Source organism: Meriones unguiculatus, chromosome 3 (genome assembly GCF_030254825.1).
Source record: "Meriones unguiculatus strain TT.TT164.6M chromosome 3, Bangor_MerUng_6.1, whole genome shotgun sequence".
NCBI lineage: Eukaryota > Metazoa > Chordata > Mammalia > Rodentia > Muridae > Meriones > Meriones unguiculatus.
Genome location: NC_083351.1, coordinates 70173747 through 70195715, shown reverse-complemented (window position 1 = coordinate 70195715; position 21969 = coordinate 70173747). Strand labels below are relative to the sequence as shown.

The 21969-nt window shown below is 45.3% G+C and overlaps 1 protein-coding gene across 4 annotated transcripts in view; it reads right to left on the bottom strand.

Moving 5' to 3' along the window:
* The window catches only part of Hipk2 (homeodomain interacting protein kinase 2), a 197692-nt gene that overhangs the window by 11615 nt on the left and 164108 nt on the right, over positions 1–21969 (bottom strand). For 2 of the 4 annotated variants that reach the window (XM_021632133.2, XM_021632135.2), the window contains exons 10-14: positions 20954–21096; positions 18110–18289; positions 13603–13884; positions 4464–4711; positions 135–298 (exon numbers count right to left, since the gene is read on the bottom strand). In XM_021632133.2, coding sequence (XP_021487808.1) covers positions 135–298; positions 4464–4711; positions 13603–13884; positions 18110–18289; positions 20954–21096 — 1017 coding nt within the window. The remainder of the gene's footprint in view (positions 1–134; positions 299–4463; positions 4712–13602; positions 13885–18109; positions 18290–20953; positions 21097–21969) is intronic. The other 2 variants (XM_021632136.2, XM_021632134.2) reach the window with 1 other exon arrangement.

The window sequence follows — 21969 nt, the reverse complement described above, 5'->3', positions numbered from 1 at the left end:
TAAGTACTCTATCACTCTACTTTGGGGCTGGCTCTCTGTGAGCCAGAGATATCGCCTTTTCCAGGGTTGGTCTAGGGTAGGAATAAGCCATCAGTCCCTTTAGGACACTGCCTACTGTGGCTTCTGGGGTTTACCTGGCTGAGATTGAGGGGCTGCTGCTGCTGGAAATGGGGGCCTGGCCGCTGCTGCCGGTAGGTGATGGCTCCTGATGAGCTCCCTGAAGAGTGGCCACTGGTGGAGGTCACGGTGCTGGAGGACTTGGACTTGAAGGAGGCTGAGTGGTGACTGGTATTGATTGCTGTGGGAGGAAGAACAGGTCACAGGTCAGTGGCATATCCTTGGCTGTCTAGAAGATGTGCTCCCTCCCCTTCCAAACAGTAGCCTTGCAGGAAGGGCATGTTCCCAAGACTGTCCAGGTTTAGGCATTCACCTTGACTCTAAAGAGGCAGCTGGGCTCTGGCCCTTGGCTGTATGGTGGATTGGAGCTGCAAAGGAAGTAGCTAGGAGAAACAAGGGTAAAGGCACAGGCCTAAGCTGGGCCCCACGCTGGGCCTCTGGGGGAAGTGTTACAGCAATACCTGGGAGGTATGTGGAAGGAAGGAGGCCTGCCTGGTCCCTTCCCCAAGGAACCAGGATGATCAGATGTGATCATGCCAATGGTTGGACTTAACAAACAACCAGGGTGAACAACAGAAGCTACAAATAACCCTGCAGCTCTCCTGACCCTGGCAGGATGAGACTAACTCTCCCAGGGAATGGCCTGAGAACTGAACATAACAACTGTTCTATGTTACTGACAGTGGAGAGACTTTCTGCCCAGCCAGGACGTAGCTCTACACTTTGGCCCACGTGATTCCAGCCCTGAAGCTGGAGGTGCCATGAGTCTGCACTGTAACATTCTTGGTGTCGGTGCTGCTGGGTGGAAGACCACAGCCTTGGTGGACAGGAGATTGAAGAGGGGCAACAGCCACTTCACATGGCTCTGAATGCCTGGCCACGGGCGCCCAGAGCTTTCTTAGAGCACGCTGTTTTAACCAATACACTCAAGGGCATGCTGCCTGCTATGCCCAGGAACAGATGGGATGATAGTGGCAATGAGGAGGCATCACAAAGCATAAATGCAAGAGGCAGAGGCAGAGGCTACAGAAAGATGCTAATGGTTTGGCAGAATAGCCCTCAACTGTCCAGCTGGGCAGGGTGAGACCTTCACCCCTGAATATAGTTAGAGTGACGCTTTGCAGAACAGAGTACCTAAATGTACAGGCCAAAACCCTCTCCCCTCTTATTTTTGATGGGGTCTCATTATGTAATGCATCCTGCCCTCAAACTTGAAATCCTCCTGTCTCTGCTTTTTCTGTGATGGTATTGTAGATCACCACACCTGGATCAGCTATAGCCTCTTTACTGAACAGTATCCGAGAGCCAACAACAGACAAGCAGCAAGCGGCACAGTCTTGAGGAGATAGTCACTGCACGTCTTCAGGACCTGCACAAGAGCCTAGGCAACCATGTATGGCAGAAGGTCCCAGACACATCCTGTGTGTTCTATTGTTTAAATGCCTGCAGGAACAAAAGAAGCCCTGAACTAACTGCATTATTGGTGCTGTATGGTTTAAAAGCCACAGTTAACATGTTAACTCTATTCCTTAATATCTAAAGAAAAAAGAATTGAGAAGAAAATGGCTCTGGTGTGGCTTTGGTTTGGAGGTAGAAGGACAGCCTTCCTCCCACTGCCCCAGAGCCACCAGGTGCCAGTCTAGCCAGGAACGTAATGCCAGCTGGGAAATGTGCTGCATGAGACAGATGCACAAAGGTGGCATTGATTTTCTCTCTAAGAACAAGCCTGGGGAGGGCTCTGCCCAAGAGGAGAGAATATGCTTTAAGAAAGAAAGACAATAAGCCCCTCATCTTCACCAGTCCAAGTAGATCTGAGCACTCTCACATTGCATCTCATAGTTAATGATTCATTTCCTACACTGAGTTTCTGGAATTGACTGAAACATAGGTCTATGTCTCATTCTTAGAAGAGATGACACTGCACATTAAGAAACCATGTATAATAAAAGATGGGGCATTTGAATGACTTGGGCTGGATCAACTTTTTGACAAATTCCAAGGTTGTAAAGGCAGAGTCGTGAAGAGTTCCATCAAAGATACTGGCTCCGGGACAAGGGGAACTGGAAACCTAGGGGCGGAAGATTGTGATATACACAGAAGACAGAGCAGAACACCCACCTCTCTCTCAAGAGACTCTCAACCTCAAATAAAGGAAAATCTGATTTGCTGGGAAGGAGATGGCGGGTCCCAGAATGAAGTCCCCGTATCTGACTGTGCACTGATACCCAAGGCCTCTCCTACTTATCCACTGAACAAAGTCCCTTAGGAGATGTCTGGGGATCGGTGTATTGAGCTTCGCAGAAGTCCAGAGGCAGCCAGGTGCCAGTGAGCAGACAGTGTTGAGAACTAAGCCCAAACGAAGCCAGTCAGGTTTCCAAAGCCCAGCCCACAGCTGGCTCTTTGAGGCTGGATTTGGGTCAAATGGAGAGCAGCGAGCCTTGGTCAGTGGCACTCCCCTTTCTCTCTAGGTACCTGGCTCGTGTGCTGGAACTGGGCTCCTCCCCACTTGGGGACAGACCATGAACAGATCTCTGCTCTTGTCCAGCATCCTAGAAGCTTTGTTGGGATGACGTTAGAAGAAGAATCGATCAGTTCAAGGGATGTACAGCTTGGGTCGGCTAAATGACAATTTTAGAAAGAGCCTGGTATTCTACCTATTATGTTATTGTGGTGATGAGACATGAGGACTGGTTGGAGCTGGTCAAGCTGTCAGCGTGGAAAAGCCTTGGATGTAGGAAGGTCCTGGTCCTGAAGGGGACAAGAGATCCAGGTACTGATTTCTCCTGCAGAGGCGGGTGAGGTGGCAAAGGGCCACCGCTATCCTAATGTAAATTCTGTGGCCATTCCTGCAGTGTGTGCGTGCAAATGTGCTTAGAGCACAGGCAAGCTGTAGCACATGGCCTGGGCCACTCTGCATCAACGTGCTCTTGCAGTTCTTTTGCTCGGAAATCATAGTAAGTAAATGCAGAGTAACTATGAAGGTTACTTACACTAGAGAGTCTGTATGGGAGTCATTCCATGTCAGACCCCTCACTGAGCAAAGCAGCTCAGCAGCCTCAGCAGTGTGGACCCCACACTCTGCTTCTTACCCCTAGAGAACTGACTTTGAAACTTGTATCATCTCCACATGGGAGCAGCTGGGACATGAAAATGAGCAGCAGTGGGAGGGGGCAGGGCAGATGTATTTAATTAGCCTATTTTCTGAAAAAAGTAGCTGAGGTACCTGTAAAGCCACAGGGAGAGTGCTTAGAGGAGCATACCCCACACAGACTACCCCCAATCAGATGGTGAGGAAGAAAGAAGCCTAAGCCTGTTTCCATTTCTTTTTGGGCAGAGTTGCTTGGAGTAGAAAGGGGGCCTGGTCACAGGCTTGCTGCGAGCATTGGAAAAGTATTGCAAGCTGGCTGCAGGAGGGAACTGAAAAAGTCCCCAGAGTTCTCATCTTAATCACAGTCCACACCTTGAGTGGCAGCACCTCAGCAGCCTGTGTCTTCTAGGCCTGGCAATGTAGTAACCACCAGAGAATCCTTATCTTCCAGGGTAATTTCAGGTATCTCCTGTGGCCATGTCAGGTGAGAGACATGGAAGGTCCCTACCAAGGAATAATAGTGTTTCATATCTAGACAAATCTTGACAGTGTGTCCCTTCCTGGCATCATGCAGGTGCTACCTAGCCTAGCTGTGCTTGATGACAGCATGCGGCAGAAGAACAGACAGTGTGGACTCTTTTGGCTTAGCCTCCCAATTCTTGTGTGTGAGCATTAGTGAAGGAGACACTGAGGAGAGGCTGTGGAGTAAGACTATCGTGAACCACTGCCCAGACTTCAAAGGCTAAGTTCAATGGCTTTCTGCTAGGGCCCAGTTTAGAGCAAGCCTCATGGAATTGTTAGTTCTTTAAGCAAAGCTTCCAGAAATGGGCTTAGATCTCTGCCCAAAGGAAAGTCCTGCTAAAGGGCCCATGATCCCCTCATGGCAAGTTCAGAGCAAGTGCTTGCTTCACCAGACACTTGCTCCACCAATAGGGCCCCTATAAAGAGGTTAGGAATGTCCAAACAAGTCTGTAAGAAATTGGGGTGCTTTCATTGTTTATTTGTGTACCATGACAGAAGCAGAGCCACCCTGAGGACACCCATGCTTTCAGCATTTTCAAAGGAAAACGTGCTATGTAGAATGCGATGCTTTTCTAACGGGCAGAATCCCACTGTGGCTGTTTGAACAAAATTGTGTGTACAATGTCGATGACCTGAAAGAATTAGTTATGTCCTGTTTCACCAGTACTAGCATTTGTAAAAGCAGAAAACAAGGGAAGCAGAGAAACGCTATGGGCTTGCTGTGGTTCCAGGTTACCTGGCCCTAGGCTGTCGCATTCTACCAACACTTCACTGGCCTGAGTCTTCAGTGGGGGTACGATAATGGTGCGGGGGTTGCCGGTGCAGTGACTCTCTAGGCCCCCCTTGGTGTCCAAGGCGTTGGTGCCGCTGTGCCCTGTGCGCTGCTGCACCGAGTAGGGGCTGGTGTTGCTGGAGGAGTCGGAGTAGGGAGAATCGTGGACTGTGACACAGCTGATGACATTTTTTCTTTGCTTGGAGACCGTGCTGCAAAGTTAAAGGGAGAAGTTAGAACTGTGGGCTGGCTGGGAGGTAAGAAAATCAGCCGTTCAGAGAGCCTGTTCTGGGAAAGGACCCTGGCTGTGCCCTGTACCAGGGTACACGGGAAGACAGGTAGAGTGTGCACTGGGCACACTGATGCTTCTGGAAGCTAGTGAATGACACACTCAAAGGTGACCTAAGCTGTGCCTGTGTGGTGGATTCCATAGAGGTGGGTGGCAGCCCCTCTGACCACTAGAACAGGAGTCTGTCTGAGCAATGAAACACAACCTGGATGAACCAGGCAGGTGGAAGACCAAGCTGGAAGGGAACTGACCTGAGTTTGAACTCTGAGCCTGTGAGAATCAGCAGAGAGTAGGCAAGAAGGGAAGTGGTGTGCAGTGATTCAGGATGCTGCTAGAGGGACTGAGGCACTGAAGATCTCAGCAGCAGCAATTCAGAAATGTTGAGGAAACAGCTGATTTGGGTCATTGTGTTTAGGTTATCCAGGTCCCCTGGGTACCCATATTTAGGGATGGCCTGGCCTTCTTGCAGAGTTCCTACCCCCTTGGCCAATGTCAGGAGACAGTACAATCCTGAACTCTAAAGGCAAGTCTCCAGGGTGCTGATGCCACCAGTGAAGGGCTCCCATCCCCTGGCCTTCATTTCTAACTGGAACTTTATTTCCCTGGAGACAGGGAAGAGCTAGCTTGGAATGGCTCTTGGCCAGCACTTGTTTTCCATTGAGCTTTGCGCTCCTGTGGTTACTCTGGGAACCAGCTCCATCTGCCTGTGGCTTGGTGACAGGCTGCTGGGATGACAGATGTGGAACTTATTGCATATTATGCAAGGTTTTAAAAATGGATGCTCATCTATTTTTGTACGTTGATCATTTATTTTTAAGAAATAACAATTGCCTAGGCAAAATGGCTACTTTCCAGCTAATCTGACATGGGACAACGCTAGTATTTATAGGATTTGATAGGGTTCCCAGTGGCCCTCCTACCCCAGGAGGTTTGCCTTATGCCACAGACAAAGGCCCAGGCTCTTTCTTTCCAAGGCGAGGGAGAGTGTGGAAGTGGGAACTTTCAAGGGCAGCTAGGCAGAAGGCCAGCAGAAGGTCAGCAGAAGGTCAGAAGGCTGTGAACCTACAGAGGCTGGAAGGGCAGTCAGTCAGGTGAAAGCTCTGGGGAACATGGCCCCTGCTCCTGACACCCAGCACTAGTGATGCCAGGGCTGGGCCACTCCTCTAGTGGCCACGTACCCTATTTTTGCTGGTTAAGGGAGAAGGGCCCTAGCTGGGTCTATGGGTTAGAACACGGACTTCCAGTCAGATGTTTAACATTAGTATACACTGATGACATGGCCTTAACTTCCGAGCTGGGGTTGGTTGTCTAGACAATGATAATACGAGTAATAACAGAAGCTGTTCTCAGGACTCGGTGAGAAAATAATGCTACATGACACATGTTAAGTAGTTCATGAGATGAACTATCAACTGTCATTTATAGGATGAATTTCCCTAATCCAAAATCCCAAATGCCCCCAAATTGAAAACATTTTGATTGCTGCCATGGTGTCCTAAGCGGGAAAGCCCACGTCTGACCTGATAGTTAAAAAGCAGGCATACTAAAAATAAATGTGAGAAATTTCCTTCAGGGGATATGTACAGTGGAAAACTTGAAATTAAAAACATTTTTGGTTCCAAGTCTTTTTAAAAAATAATTTTAATTTTTATTGAAAATAGTTTTTTCATATAATATATTCTGATCATGGTTTTTCCTTCCCCAGCTTCTTCCAGATCCTCCCTACCTCAATCCATACCTTTTCTTTCTCTCTCACTAGGCAACCAAAAACAAAAATCAAAAACAAACAAATAAACAAAAAAACCAAGAAACAAAAAAATCATACAAACAAATCAGAATAGAGCAAAACAAACAATCAGGGAAAAACAAGAGAGCCAAATGTAGCTGCAGAGACACACATGCCAACACACAGAGAAATCCTACAAAAACACAAAATCAGAAACCATAATATATAAGCAAATGACCTGTAAGGTAAAAACATCCAGACAACTCCGTGTGAAACAAAAATGCATGAGTTTTGTGCTGGCCACGTAGTGATGGGCCTGGGGCCTGCGCACAGGCAGTGTGTAGGCAGTGAAACTCTGCTGGAGAACTCATTCTCCTTGAGTGGTCACCAATTGGAAAGATCTTCTGAGTTAGGGACAGGGGCTGTGTCCACTCCCTCTCTTCGTGCTGGGGCCCCATCTGGTTTAGACCTGTGCAGGCCCTGTCCCAAGTTTTATTAAAGACAGGGCTCCACTATCTAGGTGGTCCTTGAATTCATATATCTTCTTGCCTCTGCCTCCTGAGTGCTAGGATTAAAGGCGTGTGCCAGCATGCCTGGCATCCCAAGCCTTTTGGATAAAGGATATTCAAATTGTATTCTCATCAGTTGTGCTACCTTATATAACAGGGGAAAGCAGCTCTGCACAAAACCTTATCAGGCACAAAGAATTTTATGAGGGAAGGATGTGCAGAAGAAGTTTTTTCTGTAGTCTGTGCTAAGCCGGAAGACTGATAGGAAAGAGAATGACAAGTCATTAGTTTGGAATCTTGGAGATCTACAGTCGTGCCACAGGGAATAGCTGCACAAAGAAACAGAAACATGCTATGTCCTCGAGAAGATGAAAGCTCAGCGGGAGACCGTATAACAGCATGACAAGTTAAACAGAAGCTTCTCAATAACCCGTTAGAATAATGGATGTCGCAAAGCCATCCACCACTGTCACCCGAGTGTTCCAGATGGTAATTGTTAGGAACCCAAAACAAGGGGAGGAACGAACTGGTCACATATATTTACAGCCCTTCACATTAACTTAATTTTTTAAATTGGTGTGTGCGTGTGTGCACACCCGTGTATAGGTGCCTGCAGCAGCTAGGGGTGTCAGGACGCCCTTGAACTGGAGTTACAGGTGTTGTGAGCCTCCTGACAACAGGTTCTGGGAATACAACCTAGCTCTACCAAAAGGCATTATGTGCTCTTAACTGTCCAGCCATCTCTCCAACCTTCTGAGTGAAGTTCTGCTCTGCACCTTGAAAGTATCACAAAAAATAACCAGGAACAAATTTTGCATGATTCAACACATGAAATATCTAGAACAGGAAAACTCATACAAAAAGAAAATAGATTATAGATACCAGAGGTCTGGGGGGGGGGGGCGGACAGAGAAAAATGTAGAATTAATTAGAGGGCATAGAATATTGGGTTGGAATGATAGCAAAGTTTTAGAAATAGATAATGGTGTCAATCAATCAGTGCCCCCGAATGGTTAAAATGGCAAGTTTCATGTTTGACCATAATTTAAAAAACTAATGTGCAATCTCTCTAGGGAACTACACACAGCGAATTGGTGTGTAGTTCCCCATGACCTAACAGCATATGAATTATTTCTAATTTTTAAAAGCCTATAGGTTTATCCACAGTAAAAAGCTTACACTGCCTCAGCAGATCTCAGGGGGACACATAACTGAGATCTGTCCCAAGAACTAGAGAGTGAGTCCCTAGGAAAACATCCCTGAACCTGAAAAGCAGGGAAAAGCAATAGCTACGTGGGAGCCAGTGTGAAGATCTGGGAAAGGGCCTTTTCTATGTTGAGAGTGGTCAAAGGAAACACTGGTCTCTGAGCAGAACTCTTTGATGTCCTGCTGTTGGGGTCTCCCTCCCACCTGCATAGGCACAAAGTGCTCCCAGGACCAGCAATGGAGCATTCACTCCAGGCAAGTTCCCAAGGGGATGCAGGAGGCATGCTGCAATGTTCTTCCTCAGGGCTTCTGTCCCTGTCACTTGTATCTGACTAAATAATCCAGACACAGTGGCTCCTCTTACAAGTTCCAGAAAAGGGGGTATGTTCTGCTGCAGGGGCGGGGTCTGTAGGTTGGCTCCCAGTGTTCTAGTTCTTGCTCTGCTGTACCTTTACAGGTGAGACCCTGGGGAACCTGCACGATCCATCCAGCTCTCACTCACCCTGAAATCACCAGAGGAGATGGGAGAGATTGCTTGCAGTATGAAAGGGCCCATGTTGAATATCCTGCAGGGATTTATTATGAAAGACGTTCAAGATAAAATCCAGTCTACTGTTCATGTCAAGAGGAACAAATCTCTTCAGTGAGAGGACTTTACATAGAAACCCGGTCCTGGCCAGTTCCCACTGAGCCTCCCCCCTTAGCTATCAACTATTTAGAAAGTGAGAAAGTGTAGCAACACACACACAGTGCTAATTTTACCAATCTGTAATCTGGCTTCAAATCAAATCTGACCACAATTCAAACTGTGCCCATTTGGAATCCATAACTCAGATTTGCAAATTGTAAAAAAGCTCCATCTCAACGCAGATGCATTTTTCCTAACCGCTGGAACTTTCTGAAGGCACGATGAACTGCATCGTGAACTAGCACCCTGTCATCGAAGGAAGGTTTTCTGGGCAGAGTCCTGTGAGAGCTAGAAGCCTGGCAGGAAATGAATGGTGCATGTCAGTGTCTTGTTATCTGCAAAGGAGGAGGTGGGAAAAGCTTCTCAAAGTCTTTATGAGGCTCTTCCCTTTGTCTGTAGCTGGGAAGCCCCATGACCTAACAAGCATGGCACAGCTTAACATTGTATCTTTTTGGATTTATATATGACAGATTTGGGAAAGATGAATTAGTTTGATAGCTCTGTTTCTAATCTTGTCTGTGCTCTAGGTAAATCTACTACTCAGATTAGAACAATGGGAAGCTGCTAAATGGCGCACTTTAAAAACCAAGTATACATGTGAGCTTGCCGCTGCTATTTCTTCAGGCTCAGACATGTCAATACTACTGGGATTCATCCCACCACTGTCTCTAATTATTATTGACAGTTTATCAATCCCATTCTGAGCTGGTTAATGGAAGTGGGAGAGACAGCAATAGGAGGGAATGAGAAATATTTGCTCAAATGGCCTTGACAGACACCACTTCTGAATAAGAAGCAAAGCAGCAAGAGCTCATGACTGCATTGTGTTGTCATGGCAATAGATGATTTTCATCATTTTAAAATGATGAAAGGAAATAAGGAGCTAAGAAGTATAGAAATGAGCCACAAAGGAGAAAATACAGCCAGAGGATCAGATGCAAGCCTCTGACCCCATCCCTGTAGGATCCTGTCTGGAATGTGGTTCTGATTTCTATTTGCTAATCTCAGTCAATTTCATCCTTCAAGACCAAGGTCAAAACTCATCTTCTCCAATAAACTTTCCATGACTCCTTTACCTCCCCTGACTTCAGAATAAATGCTATATGTGAAACAAACAAAACAAAAGAAAATTCCCACTCTTCCATTTCAACACTGACGACCAAATGCAGGCGACACACACCGGATGCATATCAGCAACCATTCACAGTGCTGTATATGTGTTACTTCCTTCAGTCCTTATAGCAAGACTACATGGTAAAGAAGATGATTACTTAGACAAGGAACTGTACACAAAGAGGGCTTGAGTTCTTTGCTTGCCAAGGTCAAAGCACCTGCAGTGTTAATCACTCTGCTGCACAGCCCTCTGCCCCCCCAGAGAGGCGCCTAACAAACACTGGAAATGTAAAATGAGGCAAACTCTCCCTTCTGGTGTCCGCAGGGCCCATTTGTTAACACTGGCTTTTTTTGGAGATGGGGTGGTTTGCATGGAGAGTTTCCTAGCTGAAGAAAATAAGACATGAGGGTTTCAGCCTGTCTTAATGCTTTGTCCCCACAACCCTTTTGCCCCAAGTCCCTCAACCAAGAGGATTACTTTTTTTTTTTTTAATTTTTATTTTTTAAAGATTTGTTCATTATGTATACAGTGTTCTGCCTACATGCCAGAAGAGGGCACCAGATTTCATTATAGATGGTTGGGAACCACCATGTGGTTGCTGGGAATTGAACTCAGGACCTCTCAGGAAAAGCAGCCAGTGCTTTTAACCTCTAGGCCAGCCCCAGAGGATTACTTTTAAACTGCCCTAGTGAGAGAAGGATGACAAGCCAAGGCCTGCAGATGAAAGTACTCCTTCTGATGTTATGTGACTTTTAATTTAGCTATTAGTATGAGAAAAGATACCTTACATTTGTTTGTTTGCTGTTTATTCTTGTGTGGTTGTGTGTATGTGCCTAGGCATATAGGTCAGGGGACAGTCTGTCTTGTTTTTGAACAAGCTTTCTCTCTGGCCTGAAGCTTGGCAAGTAGGCTAAAGGTCAGTCAGCCATTGTAATCCCACAGCTGGGATGACAAGCATGCACTACCATGCCCAACTTTTTCATGTGGGTTCTGGGGTTGGAACCCACATCCAGGTCCTTAGGCTTGGAATGCAAGTGCTTTTCCAACTAAGCTATCTCACAGTCCCCATAACGTTATTTTAATATGGTACATACATTTTATTCAAATGATATTATCTGCTTATTACATCTGACAAATCTTCCATCCCCATCTAAGGGAAATGCCTCAAAAAACCCATTCCCATGCCCAAACACATTTCTGCCAACATTCTTTGTTCTCTCGGATAGGTTTCGCTACTGTGATGATTCTGTTTGCTCTCTGCTGAGGTTCTGCCACATCAGTCATCTCACTTAAATCTGCAACTCTCTTCCCTCAACGCCCTAAGACTTTGTTAGTTCTCTGGAAGAGATGCTCTGCTTTGTCAGAATGATCTGTGCATATCTTATTTTGCTTACTACCTGCAAGCCTCAAGAAGAGAGAGACAGTCTCCTCTGTTTGTACAACACTTGGTTACTATTATCTTATAACGGGGGTGGGGCAGTAAATATTCACTGTGTTAAATTTTATGGTAATTACAATTTCCAGGAACAAGTAAAATTGTAACTTCCTTCTTCATTGTTAAATATAGTCACAATTACTGATACAATTATACAATGGTTTCTCTATGAATAAGAGCTACTGGTTGTTGCTTCTTCAGGTAGATTTTCCTATCTGCTTGGGTACTGAGCCATTTTTTTAAGGCGTTGGTCATTCACCTCTGCAGAAAATATCTCTACTGCATCTTTCTCAGCAAGCTCCCTGTCGCCACAGCGGGTAGCCGAGGCCTGTTACCATCACTCTGTGGCTTCAGTCTGCAGCGTCTCCTTCCTGTTGTGAGGAAGGCTGGCAGTCCCTATATTTTACTGTATCAAGGCACTGGTTCAGTCTGTGGTCGTTCCTCCCATGTGGCTGCCCACCTTTCCTCTGAGCCTCGGAGGCATTTTCAGCACAATTCTCACAAGCTGCCACACACTTGAGTTATGCTTCCTCTGGGGGAAACAGTTGTATGTTCCACTTGCCTTCTGCTTTCAGCCCTGTTGGTTCTCTGGCTGCTGGAGAGATGGCACTCATCTTCCTGTCCTCCTACCCTCTATTCAATTCTCTCCAGTACTCATGTTCAGAGTTGGTGTCAGTTCAGATCGAAGACATCAAAAATGATATTGCAATCTAGTTGACAGCTAGGTCTTTAAATTGCTTTTGCATTTCTCCAGCTGTGCTCAAGGCTGCTTAGCTTTTCTTATGCCAGCGCTTTATGTACAGGCTTCCCCAAGCCAGGGGCCAGTCTGGGGTAGGAAGAACATTCCTCTCTGGAAGAAGAGTAAGCCCTTAGGATTCTCAGGCTTGGGAGGATGGAACACAAACTCATTTGGGGCTCTAATCACAAAGGAAAGTGAGGCCAGTCTTGGGGAAGCAGATGGCGTGTAATTACTATGGTATAAAAACATGTGCCTGGTCTCACCAACCCTATGTCCTCTCAGATACCTAGCAAATGGCAGGAACAGGAACACAACAGTGTATTATCAAACTACACTGATGATCACACTGGGCCATTTAACAGGAAAAAGGACACATTACTGAGACACGTACTAGTTCTATCAGTGAAACTCAGACTACTAAATTTCACCTGGGAGGTGGAAGGGTTGCACCCTGTGGGAACTGATATGGGGAAAGCGCTGTAGTCAGTTTAGCTGAACTTTCGTAATGACTGCAAGATGAAAATTTATTATCTCATCAAAAACATTTGTGATTAATAATTAGCAGCATTGTATCTAATCAGCAACCAACAATTTGGGCCTAATTGTGAACATGGAACCTTGCACCCAGTTGTGGGAAGTACAATGATGACTGGAAGTTCTGGCTTAAGGTGGCAGGCCCCTTCCCTGGCCTCGTTCCTAATTCAGAGGTACTGGCGGGGTGTGGTTGTAGGACTGGATTCTGGGAGGCCTAGGGCCCCTGGAGCACAGAACATTCGTGTGCACCTGCCTGGGCCACCTGAGCTGGTAGCACATGTTTCCAGAGTCTGCCTGCAGAGTTCAGAAAAGAGGCTCTGGGGCCAGGGTTAACAGCCTTGCAAACATAGTAAATATTTCTTCCCTCCACCCAGGAAGCACACACAGAGTAAATGAATTATTGCTACTTTGGAATAAACAGTAGTGCTCTCTGAGTGAAGAGCCAACTGGAAGTTTGAAGGATTGGGCTAATTAGACATAGGGAAATTTCTGATTAATTGGACGATTCAAATTCTAAGTGAGCTAAGGCAATGTTAGAGAGATATCTTGACCAACTGGAAATAAATTCAATAGCCAGAGGCAGCAATTTTTAAGCTTATATGTGTTAAAATAAACTGGGATTGGGAGCCCAGTTTGTATAGTCTCATGTTACCAAATGTTTAGGGACTATAACTATTTCTAAGGCCAAAATCACTAAAAATTATTTTGGTTTTGAACAATTATGGTAAACTTGTTTGCCACTCTCACAAAATAAGAACATGGCAAATGAAGATTAGGGATCAGCAGGGAATGATCACTATGTTTCCTGGAGAACAGCTCCGATCCCTCTGCTCCTTCCTGAGAGTCTGAATGCACAGCCTCACCTGGTGGGGGCATGTTTCTGTTCTTCTTCCTCGTCTGTGTCACTGCTGATGGTGATGACACTGACTGTGGGGCTGGGGGTGTCGGGGATGACAATCGTCTGCCGCTGTCGCTCCCTGGTGGTGCTAGAGGCCACATCACCCCACCCACAAGTGACCGAGGTGCCGCAGGCTGGGCTGCTGTGCACCATGGCACACCGTGGGGGAGTGTTCTCCTTGACACGCTTGGATCGCTGAGGGGAGCTGACAGCCTGCGAAGAGGTCACCTCACACGTGGAGACATTTCTGTAATGACAAAACAACACATACTTACAAAAGAAAGTCAGGCCCTACATCTCCATCCAAGGGACCCAACTTCCAAAACCCACCAACTTTACCAAATCTCCACAGAAAAAAAAAACCCCAAAGCTCAGGCCAGTTGGCCTCCATCTGTGACAGAAAATGTCGTGCCTCTAGAGCCCTTCAGATAGCCACCGGGGGACGTTAGGACCTGAGGTTAGGACCTCTCTGGGCTCTGGTTTGGGTCCAGAGAGCTGGTCTTCTAGGAAGAGCTCTCCTGATCAGGAGTGTAGCTGCTCCAACACAGCATAGGATAATCTTCAAGATTAAAAGCTCAGCCTTTGGCTTCAGCTAGTCCTCCCTCAATGGGTCTTGTTTTAAAGTGATGAAAAAAGTGTTGTTTGCCACTCAAGGCTTTGATCTTCTTTAATGGTTGGTCTATTGTTTAATTACCACACTCCCACACACACACTTCTATGTTGGGGTTGAAGCCAGGTTTTCATAGATTTTCTAGCATGGAGCCACACTGCTAGCCTCAGACACTTGTGAGAGTTTCCACAACTAAAGGACATTACCTCAGCGTGTGCCCACTTGTGTGCTCACATGTGTGTGGCTACAGGTTGGCCTCAAGCATATGTTCTTGAGAGCCATCCATCTTGTTTTTTAGACAAGGTCTCTAGCTGACCTGACTCCCTGGCTTAGCTGGCTGCCCACTCTCCCCAGGGTCTGCCTGTCTTTGACCCAGCACTTGAGTTGCAGGCATGTACTGCATGCTCAGCTTTTTATGCTGGTTCTAGGGCCAAAATTTAGGTCTTTGTGCTTGTGTATAAGCATCTACAGGTGGAGTGATCTCCCCAGCACCTTGGCTCAGCTTTCCCTTCTTTCTCCTCTGGGAGAAGTTATGGAGATTCAGATTTGTGAATGAACTATGGAAAACAAACCTGTTTTTGGATTTTGAGCCTCATGGGAGGCTTAAAATTGTATTGCGATAAGAAATGGGGGTGAATGCAAGAGGAAGAAGGTACACTTAAAAAGGGACTTTTTAAAATAGGGACAAGCCAAATCTGACTATTGTAGCATGGTTCAAACTCTTTTAAAATTATTTATTAACTCTAGATGTATTTATTACTTCATGCATAATGAGTGCTTTGCTGGCCGCCATGTATGTGCACCCTGGTGCTCTGGAAAGTTAAGAGAGGCTATCAGATCCCCTGGGACTGGAATTACTCACAGTTGTGAGCTGCCATGGGGGTTCTGGGAATCAAACCTTAGTCCTCTAGAAAAGTAGTCAGTACTCTTAACCAGTGAGCCATCTCTCTAGCCCAACAAAAGGGGCTTTTAAATTTAGATTGATTGACTTGAAATTCTATATTAAGTTTTGGTAACTTTAGGGAACAAGTATCTTCTTTTCTTCCCATCAAAGCCTTTGCTCATCCTGGTTAGTGCCCATGCAGTGAAGACCAAAGTCAAGTCTTTAGCCCTGCTATGTCCTTAGAGTCTACACCTTCTAAGTGAAGAAATGCAAGTAAAATAAAAATAACTTAGTAAAAGTGACATAGCTACCTTAGTAAACTCCTCTAGAGTGGGTAGCAAGGTTTTCTGGTAAGATCGTTCTCTTTTCACTGTGTTACAGTGTTTACAGTTCCAGCACTTTAACTTACTGTTAAAGAAAAAGCATGTCTGCTGCCTTACAGAGGTAGCCTTCTGTGTGGTTTCTCACAGTGTTGCTGGAGACTGGTCTTAAAAAGAAGGGAATGTATCACATGTGGTGGCCTTTAATCCTGTACTCTGGGGCAGAGGCAAGTGGACCTCTGTGAATCTGAAGCCAAGACTCAGCTACATGATGAGTTCTAGGTCCGGCAGGGATGCAAAGTGAGACCTTGACTCAAAAAACAACAAAGTGAAGGAAAGATAGGATTTGCATTGTGTGGCAATACTGATTTTGCCCTGCACACATAGTGTGTCCACATGAAGCAGCTGGGTGGTGGGAAGATGGGAGATGGGGGAGGACACACACACATGCGCGCTGAACCGGTTGTGTGGCAACGGGTTCTGACTAGGCCTACTCAGCAGGATAGCCACAAGAATGCTAAGCTCAGCTCTGCCTGATCAACATTCTAGCAGGGCAGTTTGCTGAGCTTGATGGAGGAGCAAAGGAATCAAGGCAGTGGCTTCTGCTGCCTCCCAATGACATTGGTATGTTATCACAGGGCTGCCACACAAAAGCACTGAGGAGCTGCCACTGATCTAAGCAGATTTTCCTCATGTTATCAGAAATATCCTAAGAAGAAAGTATGAGGGATGTTAGTCCTTGAATTGATTTTTGAATAAGAATGAAACAAGGCAGATCTAACTTCTAGGAAGAAGAAAAAAAAATCACTAGTGTTTGGATAAACTAGACACACCTGTGAAGAGGAACCTCAGAAAAACTGTGTCCATTAGATTGGCCTGTGGGCATGTCTGTGGGGAATTTTCTTGATTGCTAATTGACTTAAGGGGGCTGCGGAGGAGGGGGGTGCCATCCCTAGGCAGGAGGGCCTGCACTGTATAAGAAAGGTTGTCAAGCATGAGCCTGGGAGCAAGCCCGTAGTGAGCCATGGTCATCCATGGCCTCTGCTTTAGTTCCTGCTTTGGCTTTCCTGGGTGGACTTTGATCTGTAAGGTGAATAAACTCTTTTCTTCCTAAGTTGTTTTTGGCCAGGGTCTTTTTTTTTTTTTTTTTAATCACAGAAACAGAAAAGCAAGTTAGAACAACTAGACATTTTATATATCCAGTTTCTTTTGTTCAATCTATCCCAAATAAACAAATACGTGCATCTAAATCACTGTCACTGGGTGTTGTGGGAGCAATTCTGTATTTGCATGATCTAAATCTATCTGATTAGCTATAGGTTGTGGTCTTTGCTCTTATTGTTTGTTTTTACAGTGGAGCCTAGAAACCTCTTTTTAAAAAAGTCAGGCTTACTGAACTATATAGTTGATAACTATATACAGCAATTTCTCCCTTATGAAGTGACTAATTACTGACTAATAAATAGTTACAAATTCCACCCACACCCCAGATATGGAACTTTTTCACCACCTTCCATTCATGCTCCTTCCCAGAAATTCCTTTCTTCAGGGCCAGTTCCTGGTACTGCTAATTTATCTCTGTTTGCCTTTATTAAAGTGATGTGACATGTAACACGGGGCCTTGTGTCAATCTTGATGGCTTAAGAGTTCAGGAATATGGGGAAGATTAGCAGTCCACTGTTAAGTATTTGGGAGTCACCAAAGTTATATTTAAGCAATTAGCCAAATGTGTTCATGTGAGAGAAATTCTGTAGTTTCATGATCTAGATCTGTCTCGCTAGCTATAGAGCTTATTTTTAAATTAATGAGTTATATTTCTCACCTCAAATCTCAAAGAAAGCGCATTTTTAAGTGTTTTTGAAAAAGATATCTTGAAAATTTGTAAACAAATAGAAACTTCAGAGGCCTGTTCTTTCTAGAAAAGATGACAGAGATTGTGTGGCTAACTTTAGTCAGGCTTTGAATCTCCTCCTAAGTTCAACTGTGCACTTCTTTATAAAATCTAGTTTTAGCTAAGAACCTTGCTAACTCATTTTAGCCAGAGGCCACTCTCCCATCTCTTGATATCAGACTAGACTTAATATCTGAACAGATTCCTCATCCTCCACCATCCCTTAGGTGATGGCTTAGTCACTTGCAGAGAATCCTGTTAGGATGGTTTAGCCAAAGTCCTCCATTTTCTGTTGTCTCCTATGTATTATTTTACCTACGTGACCTAGACACTACCGCCTGGCTGCAAATTCTCATTGTCCATGCTATGCAGAGCTGAGCCTACTCTTTTCACCCTCTGTCGCTTCTTTGTACCCATCCTGGTGGTCTCAAACAAAACTTCCTTACTGAACTTTATTACTTTTTCTTTAATAAAAAGGATGAAAGCACTCAAAATATTAGGCACACCATGACTCTAGACCTCCACTTTTGAGTGGCAGAGGGACAGGACCTAGGAAGAGTCAGGAGGCAGGGTTGTATTTGCACAGAGCCCAGACAGTGCTTTCAGAAAACCCTGGAGTGTTCCATGTGCTATAGATTTTCCCCAGTTAGTAGGAAGAGTTGCTTCCCACACCATGCCAGGGCAGTGCACTGGCAATCCCTACTTCCGAGCAGTGATCAGCATTTCAATCTTCTGGTGTTTCTGGCCACCAAGGCTCTCATTACCTACCTCACAGATGACTGGTGTTGCTTACTCTTTCTGGAGGAGGTGGTGCTGGTTGGTTGCTGCCTCATCACATGGGCTACACCCACATTTAAGGGCTGGGCTGCTGGAAGGGTCACATGTCCAGTTAAGAGTGCAGGCTGCTGCATGATGGGATTGTAATGGCTTCCATGAGCATGTGTATTCCTGAAAGAAAAAAGAGAACACAAGGCCCCTTAGTGATTTACTAGAAGTGGAACTCTTTAATAAGATGAAGCTTCTTCCCCAGGTAAAGGCTGACCACATTAGTTATCTCACTATGCCATGAGGTGGCTGAAGAGAGGAGCCTCGCCTGGTGAGTTCAACACGTGGGCTTCCTAGAACTGTACAATGGAAGCCATGTGTTGAGGAAGTAGGAGGAATCAAGCTGGTTGATGAGTGACAACCAAGACTTTCAAGGGGAAAGAATGTCAAGTGTGTAGATTCAGAATTTTTAAGTTCTAGGGAGATGGGATAATAGTTCTGCCAACCTTTAAAGTCCTTAAACAGGTGATTATGCTGAACAATAATACGCACATTTTGTTTTAGAATTTACAAAGCAACTTCAATGGGTTCTTTTAATTCTGCTTTGTGAGGTAGGCAGGATGTCTTAGAAATACCATTTTATTAATGAGGAAATTGTAGTTAATGTGAAAAACAAACTTTAGTGACTGGGAGCCATATGTTTCTGGCGTTAGGAATCATTAGTGTTCTTTTGAATTCCCTCAGCAGCTAACACAATGCTCAGGCACGCAGCAGCTGATCAGTTAATTACACGCTTGCTGAATGAACAATTGGATTAACTGAAGGGTGACTAGACATGTATAGAGTTTGCATGAAATCAAAATTAATAAGCGTCATACACAAGCCGAAAGAAATATGCTGGTAGCCTGCATCCTGGAAATGGGTTATATCTTGAAGTCTTACCATCTAGGTTGGATGGTGCTGAAAGCCTTGTTTTCCAACAGAAACGTTCAAAGTGGTGATTAATTCAAAGATTTGTCCATAAAGCCCATTTAACACATAAAATTAAAAGCTAAAGAAGCATTCATTTGAACTTAAAAAAAACAACAACAAAATTCCATCTTTGTAACTTGAAAGGATAAATAGACAAACATTTTGTCTATTTTGTGATTTTGATAGTCTTTAGACATGTATGTGGCCTTTGGAAATAGGTGGCCTCTTTCTGCAGTTTATTGGGCCCTTTCTCTTTGAAAGGAGGGCAGCACTGGTGCTCCTCTTTTGTTTTTTAGCCATGGTGATGGATGTTCTTTGGCCCACAATGAAAGACAGAGACTGGGAAGACATGGGGATTGCCAGCTAAGAGAGGAAGAGAGGTAGAAGAAGGCAGAATAAGAAAATATGCATAAGTGCATGAATACTGCTGTGGCGGAAGTTTGCTCTAACTGCCTAATGACAAAGGAAGAGATACCTTGGTGCTGGTCGTGGTTTTCAGGAGAAGAAGAGGGGGAGGGGAACCCTACAGCTGGTCAGATAGCTTTCCACTTGGCTGCTGCTCCTAATGAGCTTGAGGAAGAAAGGCAATACTGGAGTGTGAGCTGTCATGAATGGGTGAAGGGAGGGTGCCAAGATTACTCATTCTGCTACAGTCAAGCACTGCTAAGCTATGTGTTAAAGATAGGCCAAGTGCTCTGTGTTCAATTTTAATTGACACCCCTCAACTCCCACCCTACAATCCTGTCAGCTAAGCATCATGACCCTACTTTATTGAGAAAGAAACTGAGGCCATAAAAGTTAAATAACCCACCTCAGGTCTTGCAGAGCTTAGAGTGGAAACCAGTTTTGCCTGGTTTCAAAGTACTTCCATTGAATGCACAGTGCAGCTGTGGGGACAGCTGTGTACTCTTCCTCCTGTTACTGGTCAGAAAGTAGTTTTATACAAGGGAGAACCATGCAGTAGACATGATTCAATGGACTTGCTTAGCCGCCTGCCCACCCTTTCCTGAGAGTGAGTTCCTTGTTTACTTAGACAGTGTCACTATGGAACTCAGGGTGGCCTCAACCTGGTGAGCCTCCTGCCTCAGCCTATGTGCCAAGACTTCAAATACGTACTACCACACTGAACCCAACAACCCTATATTCAGAAAAAGAACTAGGGAAGCTCTTGGGGGGGGGGTTCAGACTATCATAGGCTAGCAGGAAGTACTTTCTGCAAAAGGAGGAAAGCCCAAAGGGTCCACAGAGCTTGGGATAGTTTAAGGGCCATCATGAGGGCCAGAGGGCAAGTGACAAGTGCACATGAGCACAGCAGAGCAGGGCATCCAGGAGGGCGCTGGTAAACTGCATGGATACTTTTGGAAACAGACGCAGGGTGCTGGCAGCAATCCCTGGGGTCTGTGGAAGGTGAACTCTCATTCATAAGACAGGCTGAAGAGACACACTTAATAAACATGCTAGAGTTCATCCTTCCAAAAACATCTTGTCTGTCAAGCTTTCTCTGGGGAGCTCAGACAGACAGGCACCTATGTCTCAAGACTTTATGAGAATACTTTCTAGAATTGCTTAGGGCTTTGGGGACTCTCTTCTGTTCTCCTTCACTGGTGATGAATGTTTGCCTTCTGAAAGGAACTTAATTCTGAGGTAAAACCCAGCCAGATCTGGTAAATTACACTAGTGTTTAAAAGATGTCACTGAGTTTTGGGTAGAAAGTAGCAGCTAACTGCAAATCAAGCTGAAATTCTGGTGTCCCACTATATTGTTTAAATAACCTCCCATTACACTGTAGCCATAGCTCACATGATGCTCTCTGTCAGTGGAACACACAACTCCTATCCCAGAAACACTCTCCACCCAGAAGGATTTCCTGTTTACCTCCAGTCGGCCAGTTGCTGAGTGCCTGCCATGGTCTCAGGAATCACAGCCGCATGCTGCACCGATGTGTGGGTGGCCACGCCAGTCAGCTGCTGCCAGGCTGGGGGAAGCAGGATCTGCTGGGCCCCACCGGGCCAGGCCTGCTGTGAGACAGAGGATATTCACAACCATCACATTTTGTCCAACACCTAGTAGGTTTTCATGGGTCCAGAATCTGAATCTGTGCTAGATCTGCTGACAGCTGTCAAAGTGTGGACTAGTTGTCGGCTTTAAAAACCAAGGGAGAAAACAGATGCATAGGTAAAGGGCTACAGAGAGATTCTGAAAGAATTTCTTCATCTTAAAGATGGTTTCTTTCTGAGTTTGTTCTACTGAACCAAGTTTGGAGCTCTCTAAAAATCTAACCATCGACTTGTTCTGTAAACTATGCGCAAAAGACCGAGCTAACAGCGGGCCACATGAGGCTAGCACGCTGCCCTCAGGAAGCCTTCTTTCTAGTGTCCTGGATTTGATTCTTGACTTGTTTATCAGTTGGCACTCAGAGCCTCACCTTCTGGATTCTTATATTTTACAACATGGAGACTCTCTGGTGCTGGCCTACACCTGAGAAAGTAGAATAAAGTAACAGACCTAGCCGTGACTTTAAGATTAAATGACAACCTCAATTTCTTAAGACAAAGACAAGAGACTGTAGGAACTCTCTCTTCCATCTTCAAAATATGCTGTCTTCCTTTAATGGGTTATTCGGTGGGTGTGCACATGTAAAATGTGCTTTCAATTCTCTGTGCCTTCATCTCTTCTCTGCTTGTTTCGGTCATCAAATGACTCTCACTGACCACAGCTGTCCAAAGGTGTACACCTAAAGAACTGCTGCTAAGGTAAGGTGGTTCTTGGATGGGTCAAAGGTCGAGGGCCTTGATTTCTCAGTTATATTTCTCTCTTTCCATGAAGCCAGGCATGACTAACATCAATCTAACATTTTCTAACTCAGTGCTCCACTGAGTGGGCATGTGTTT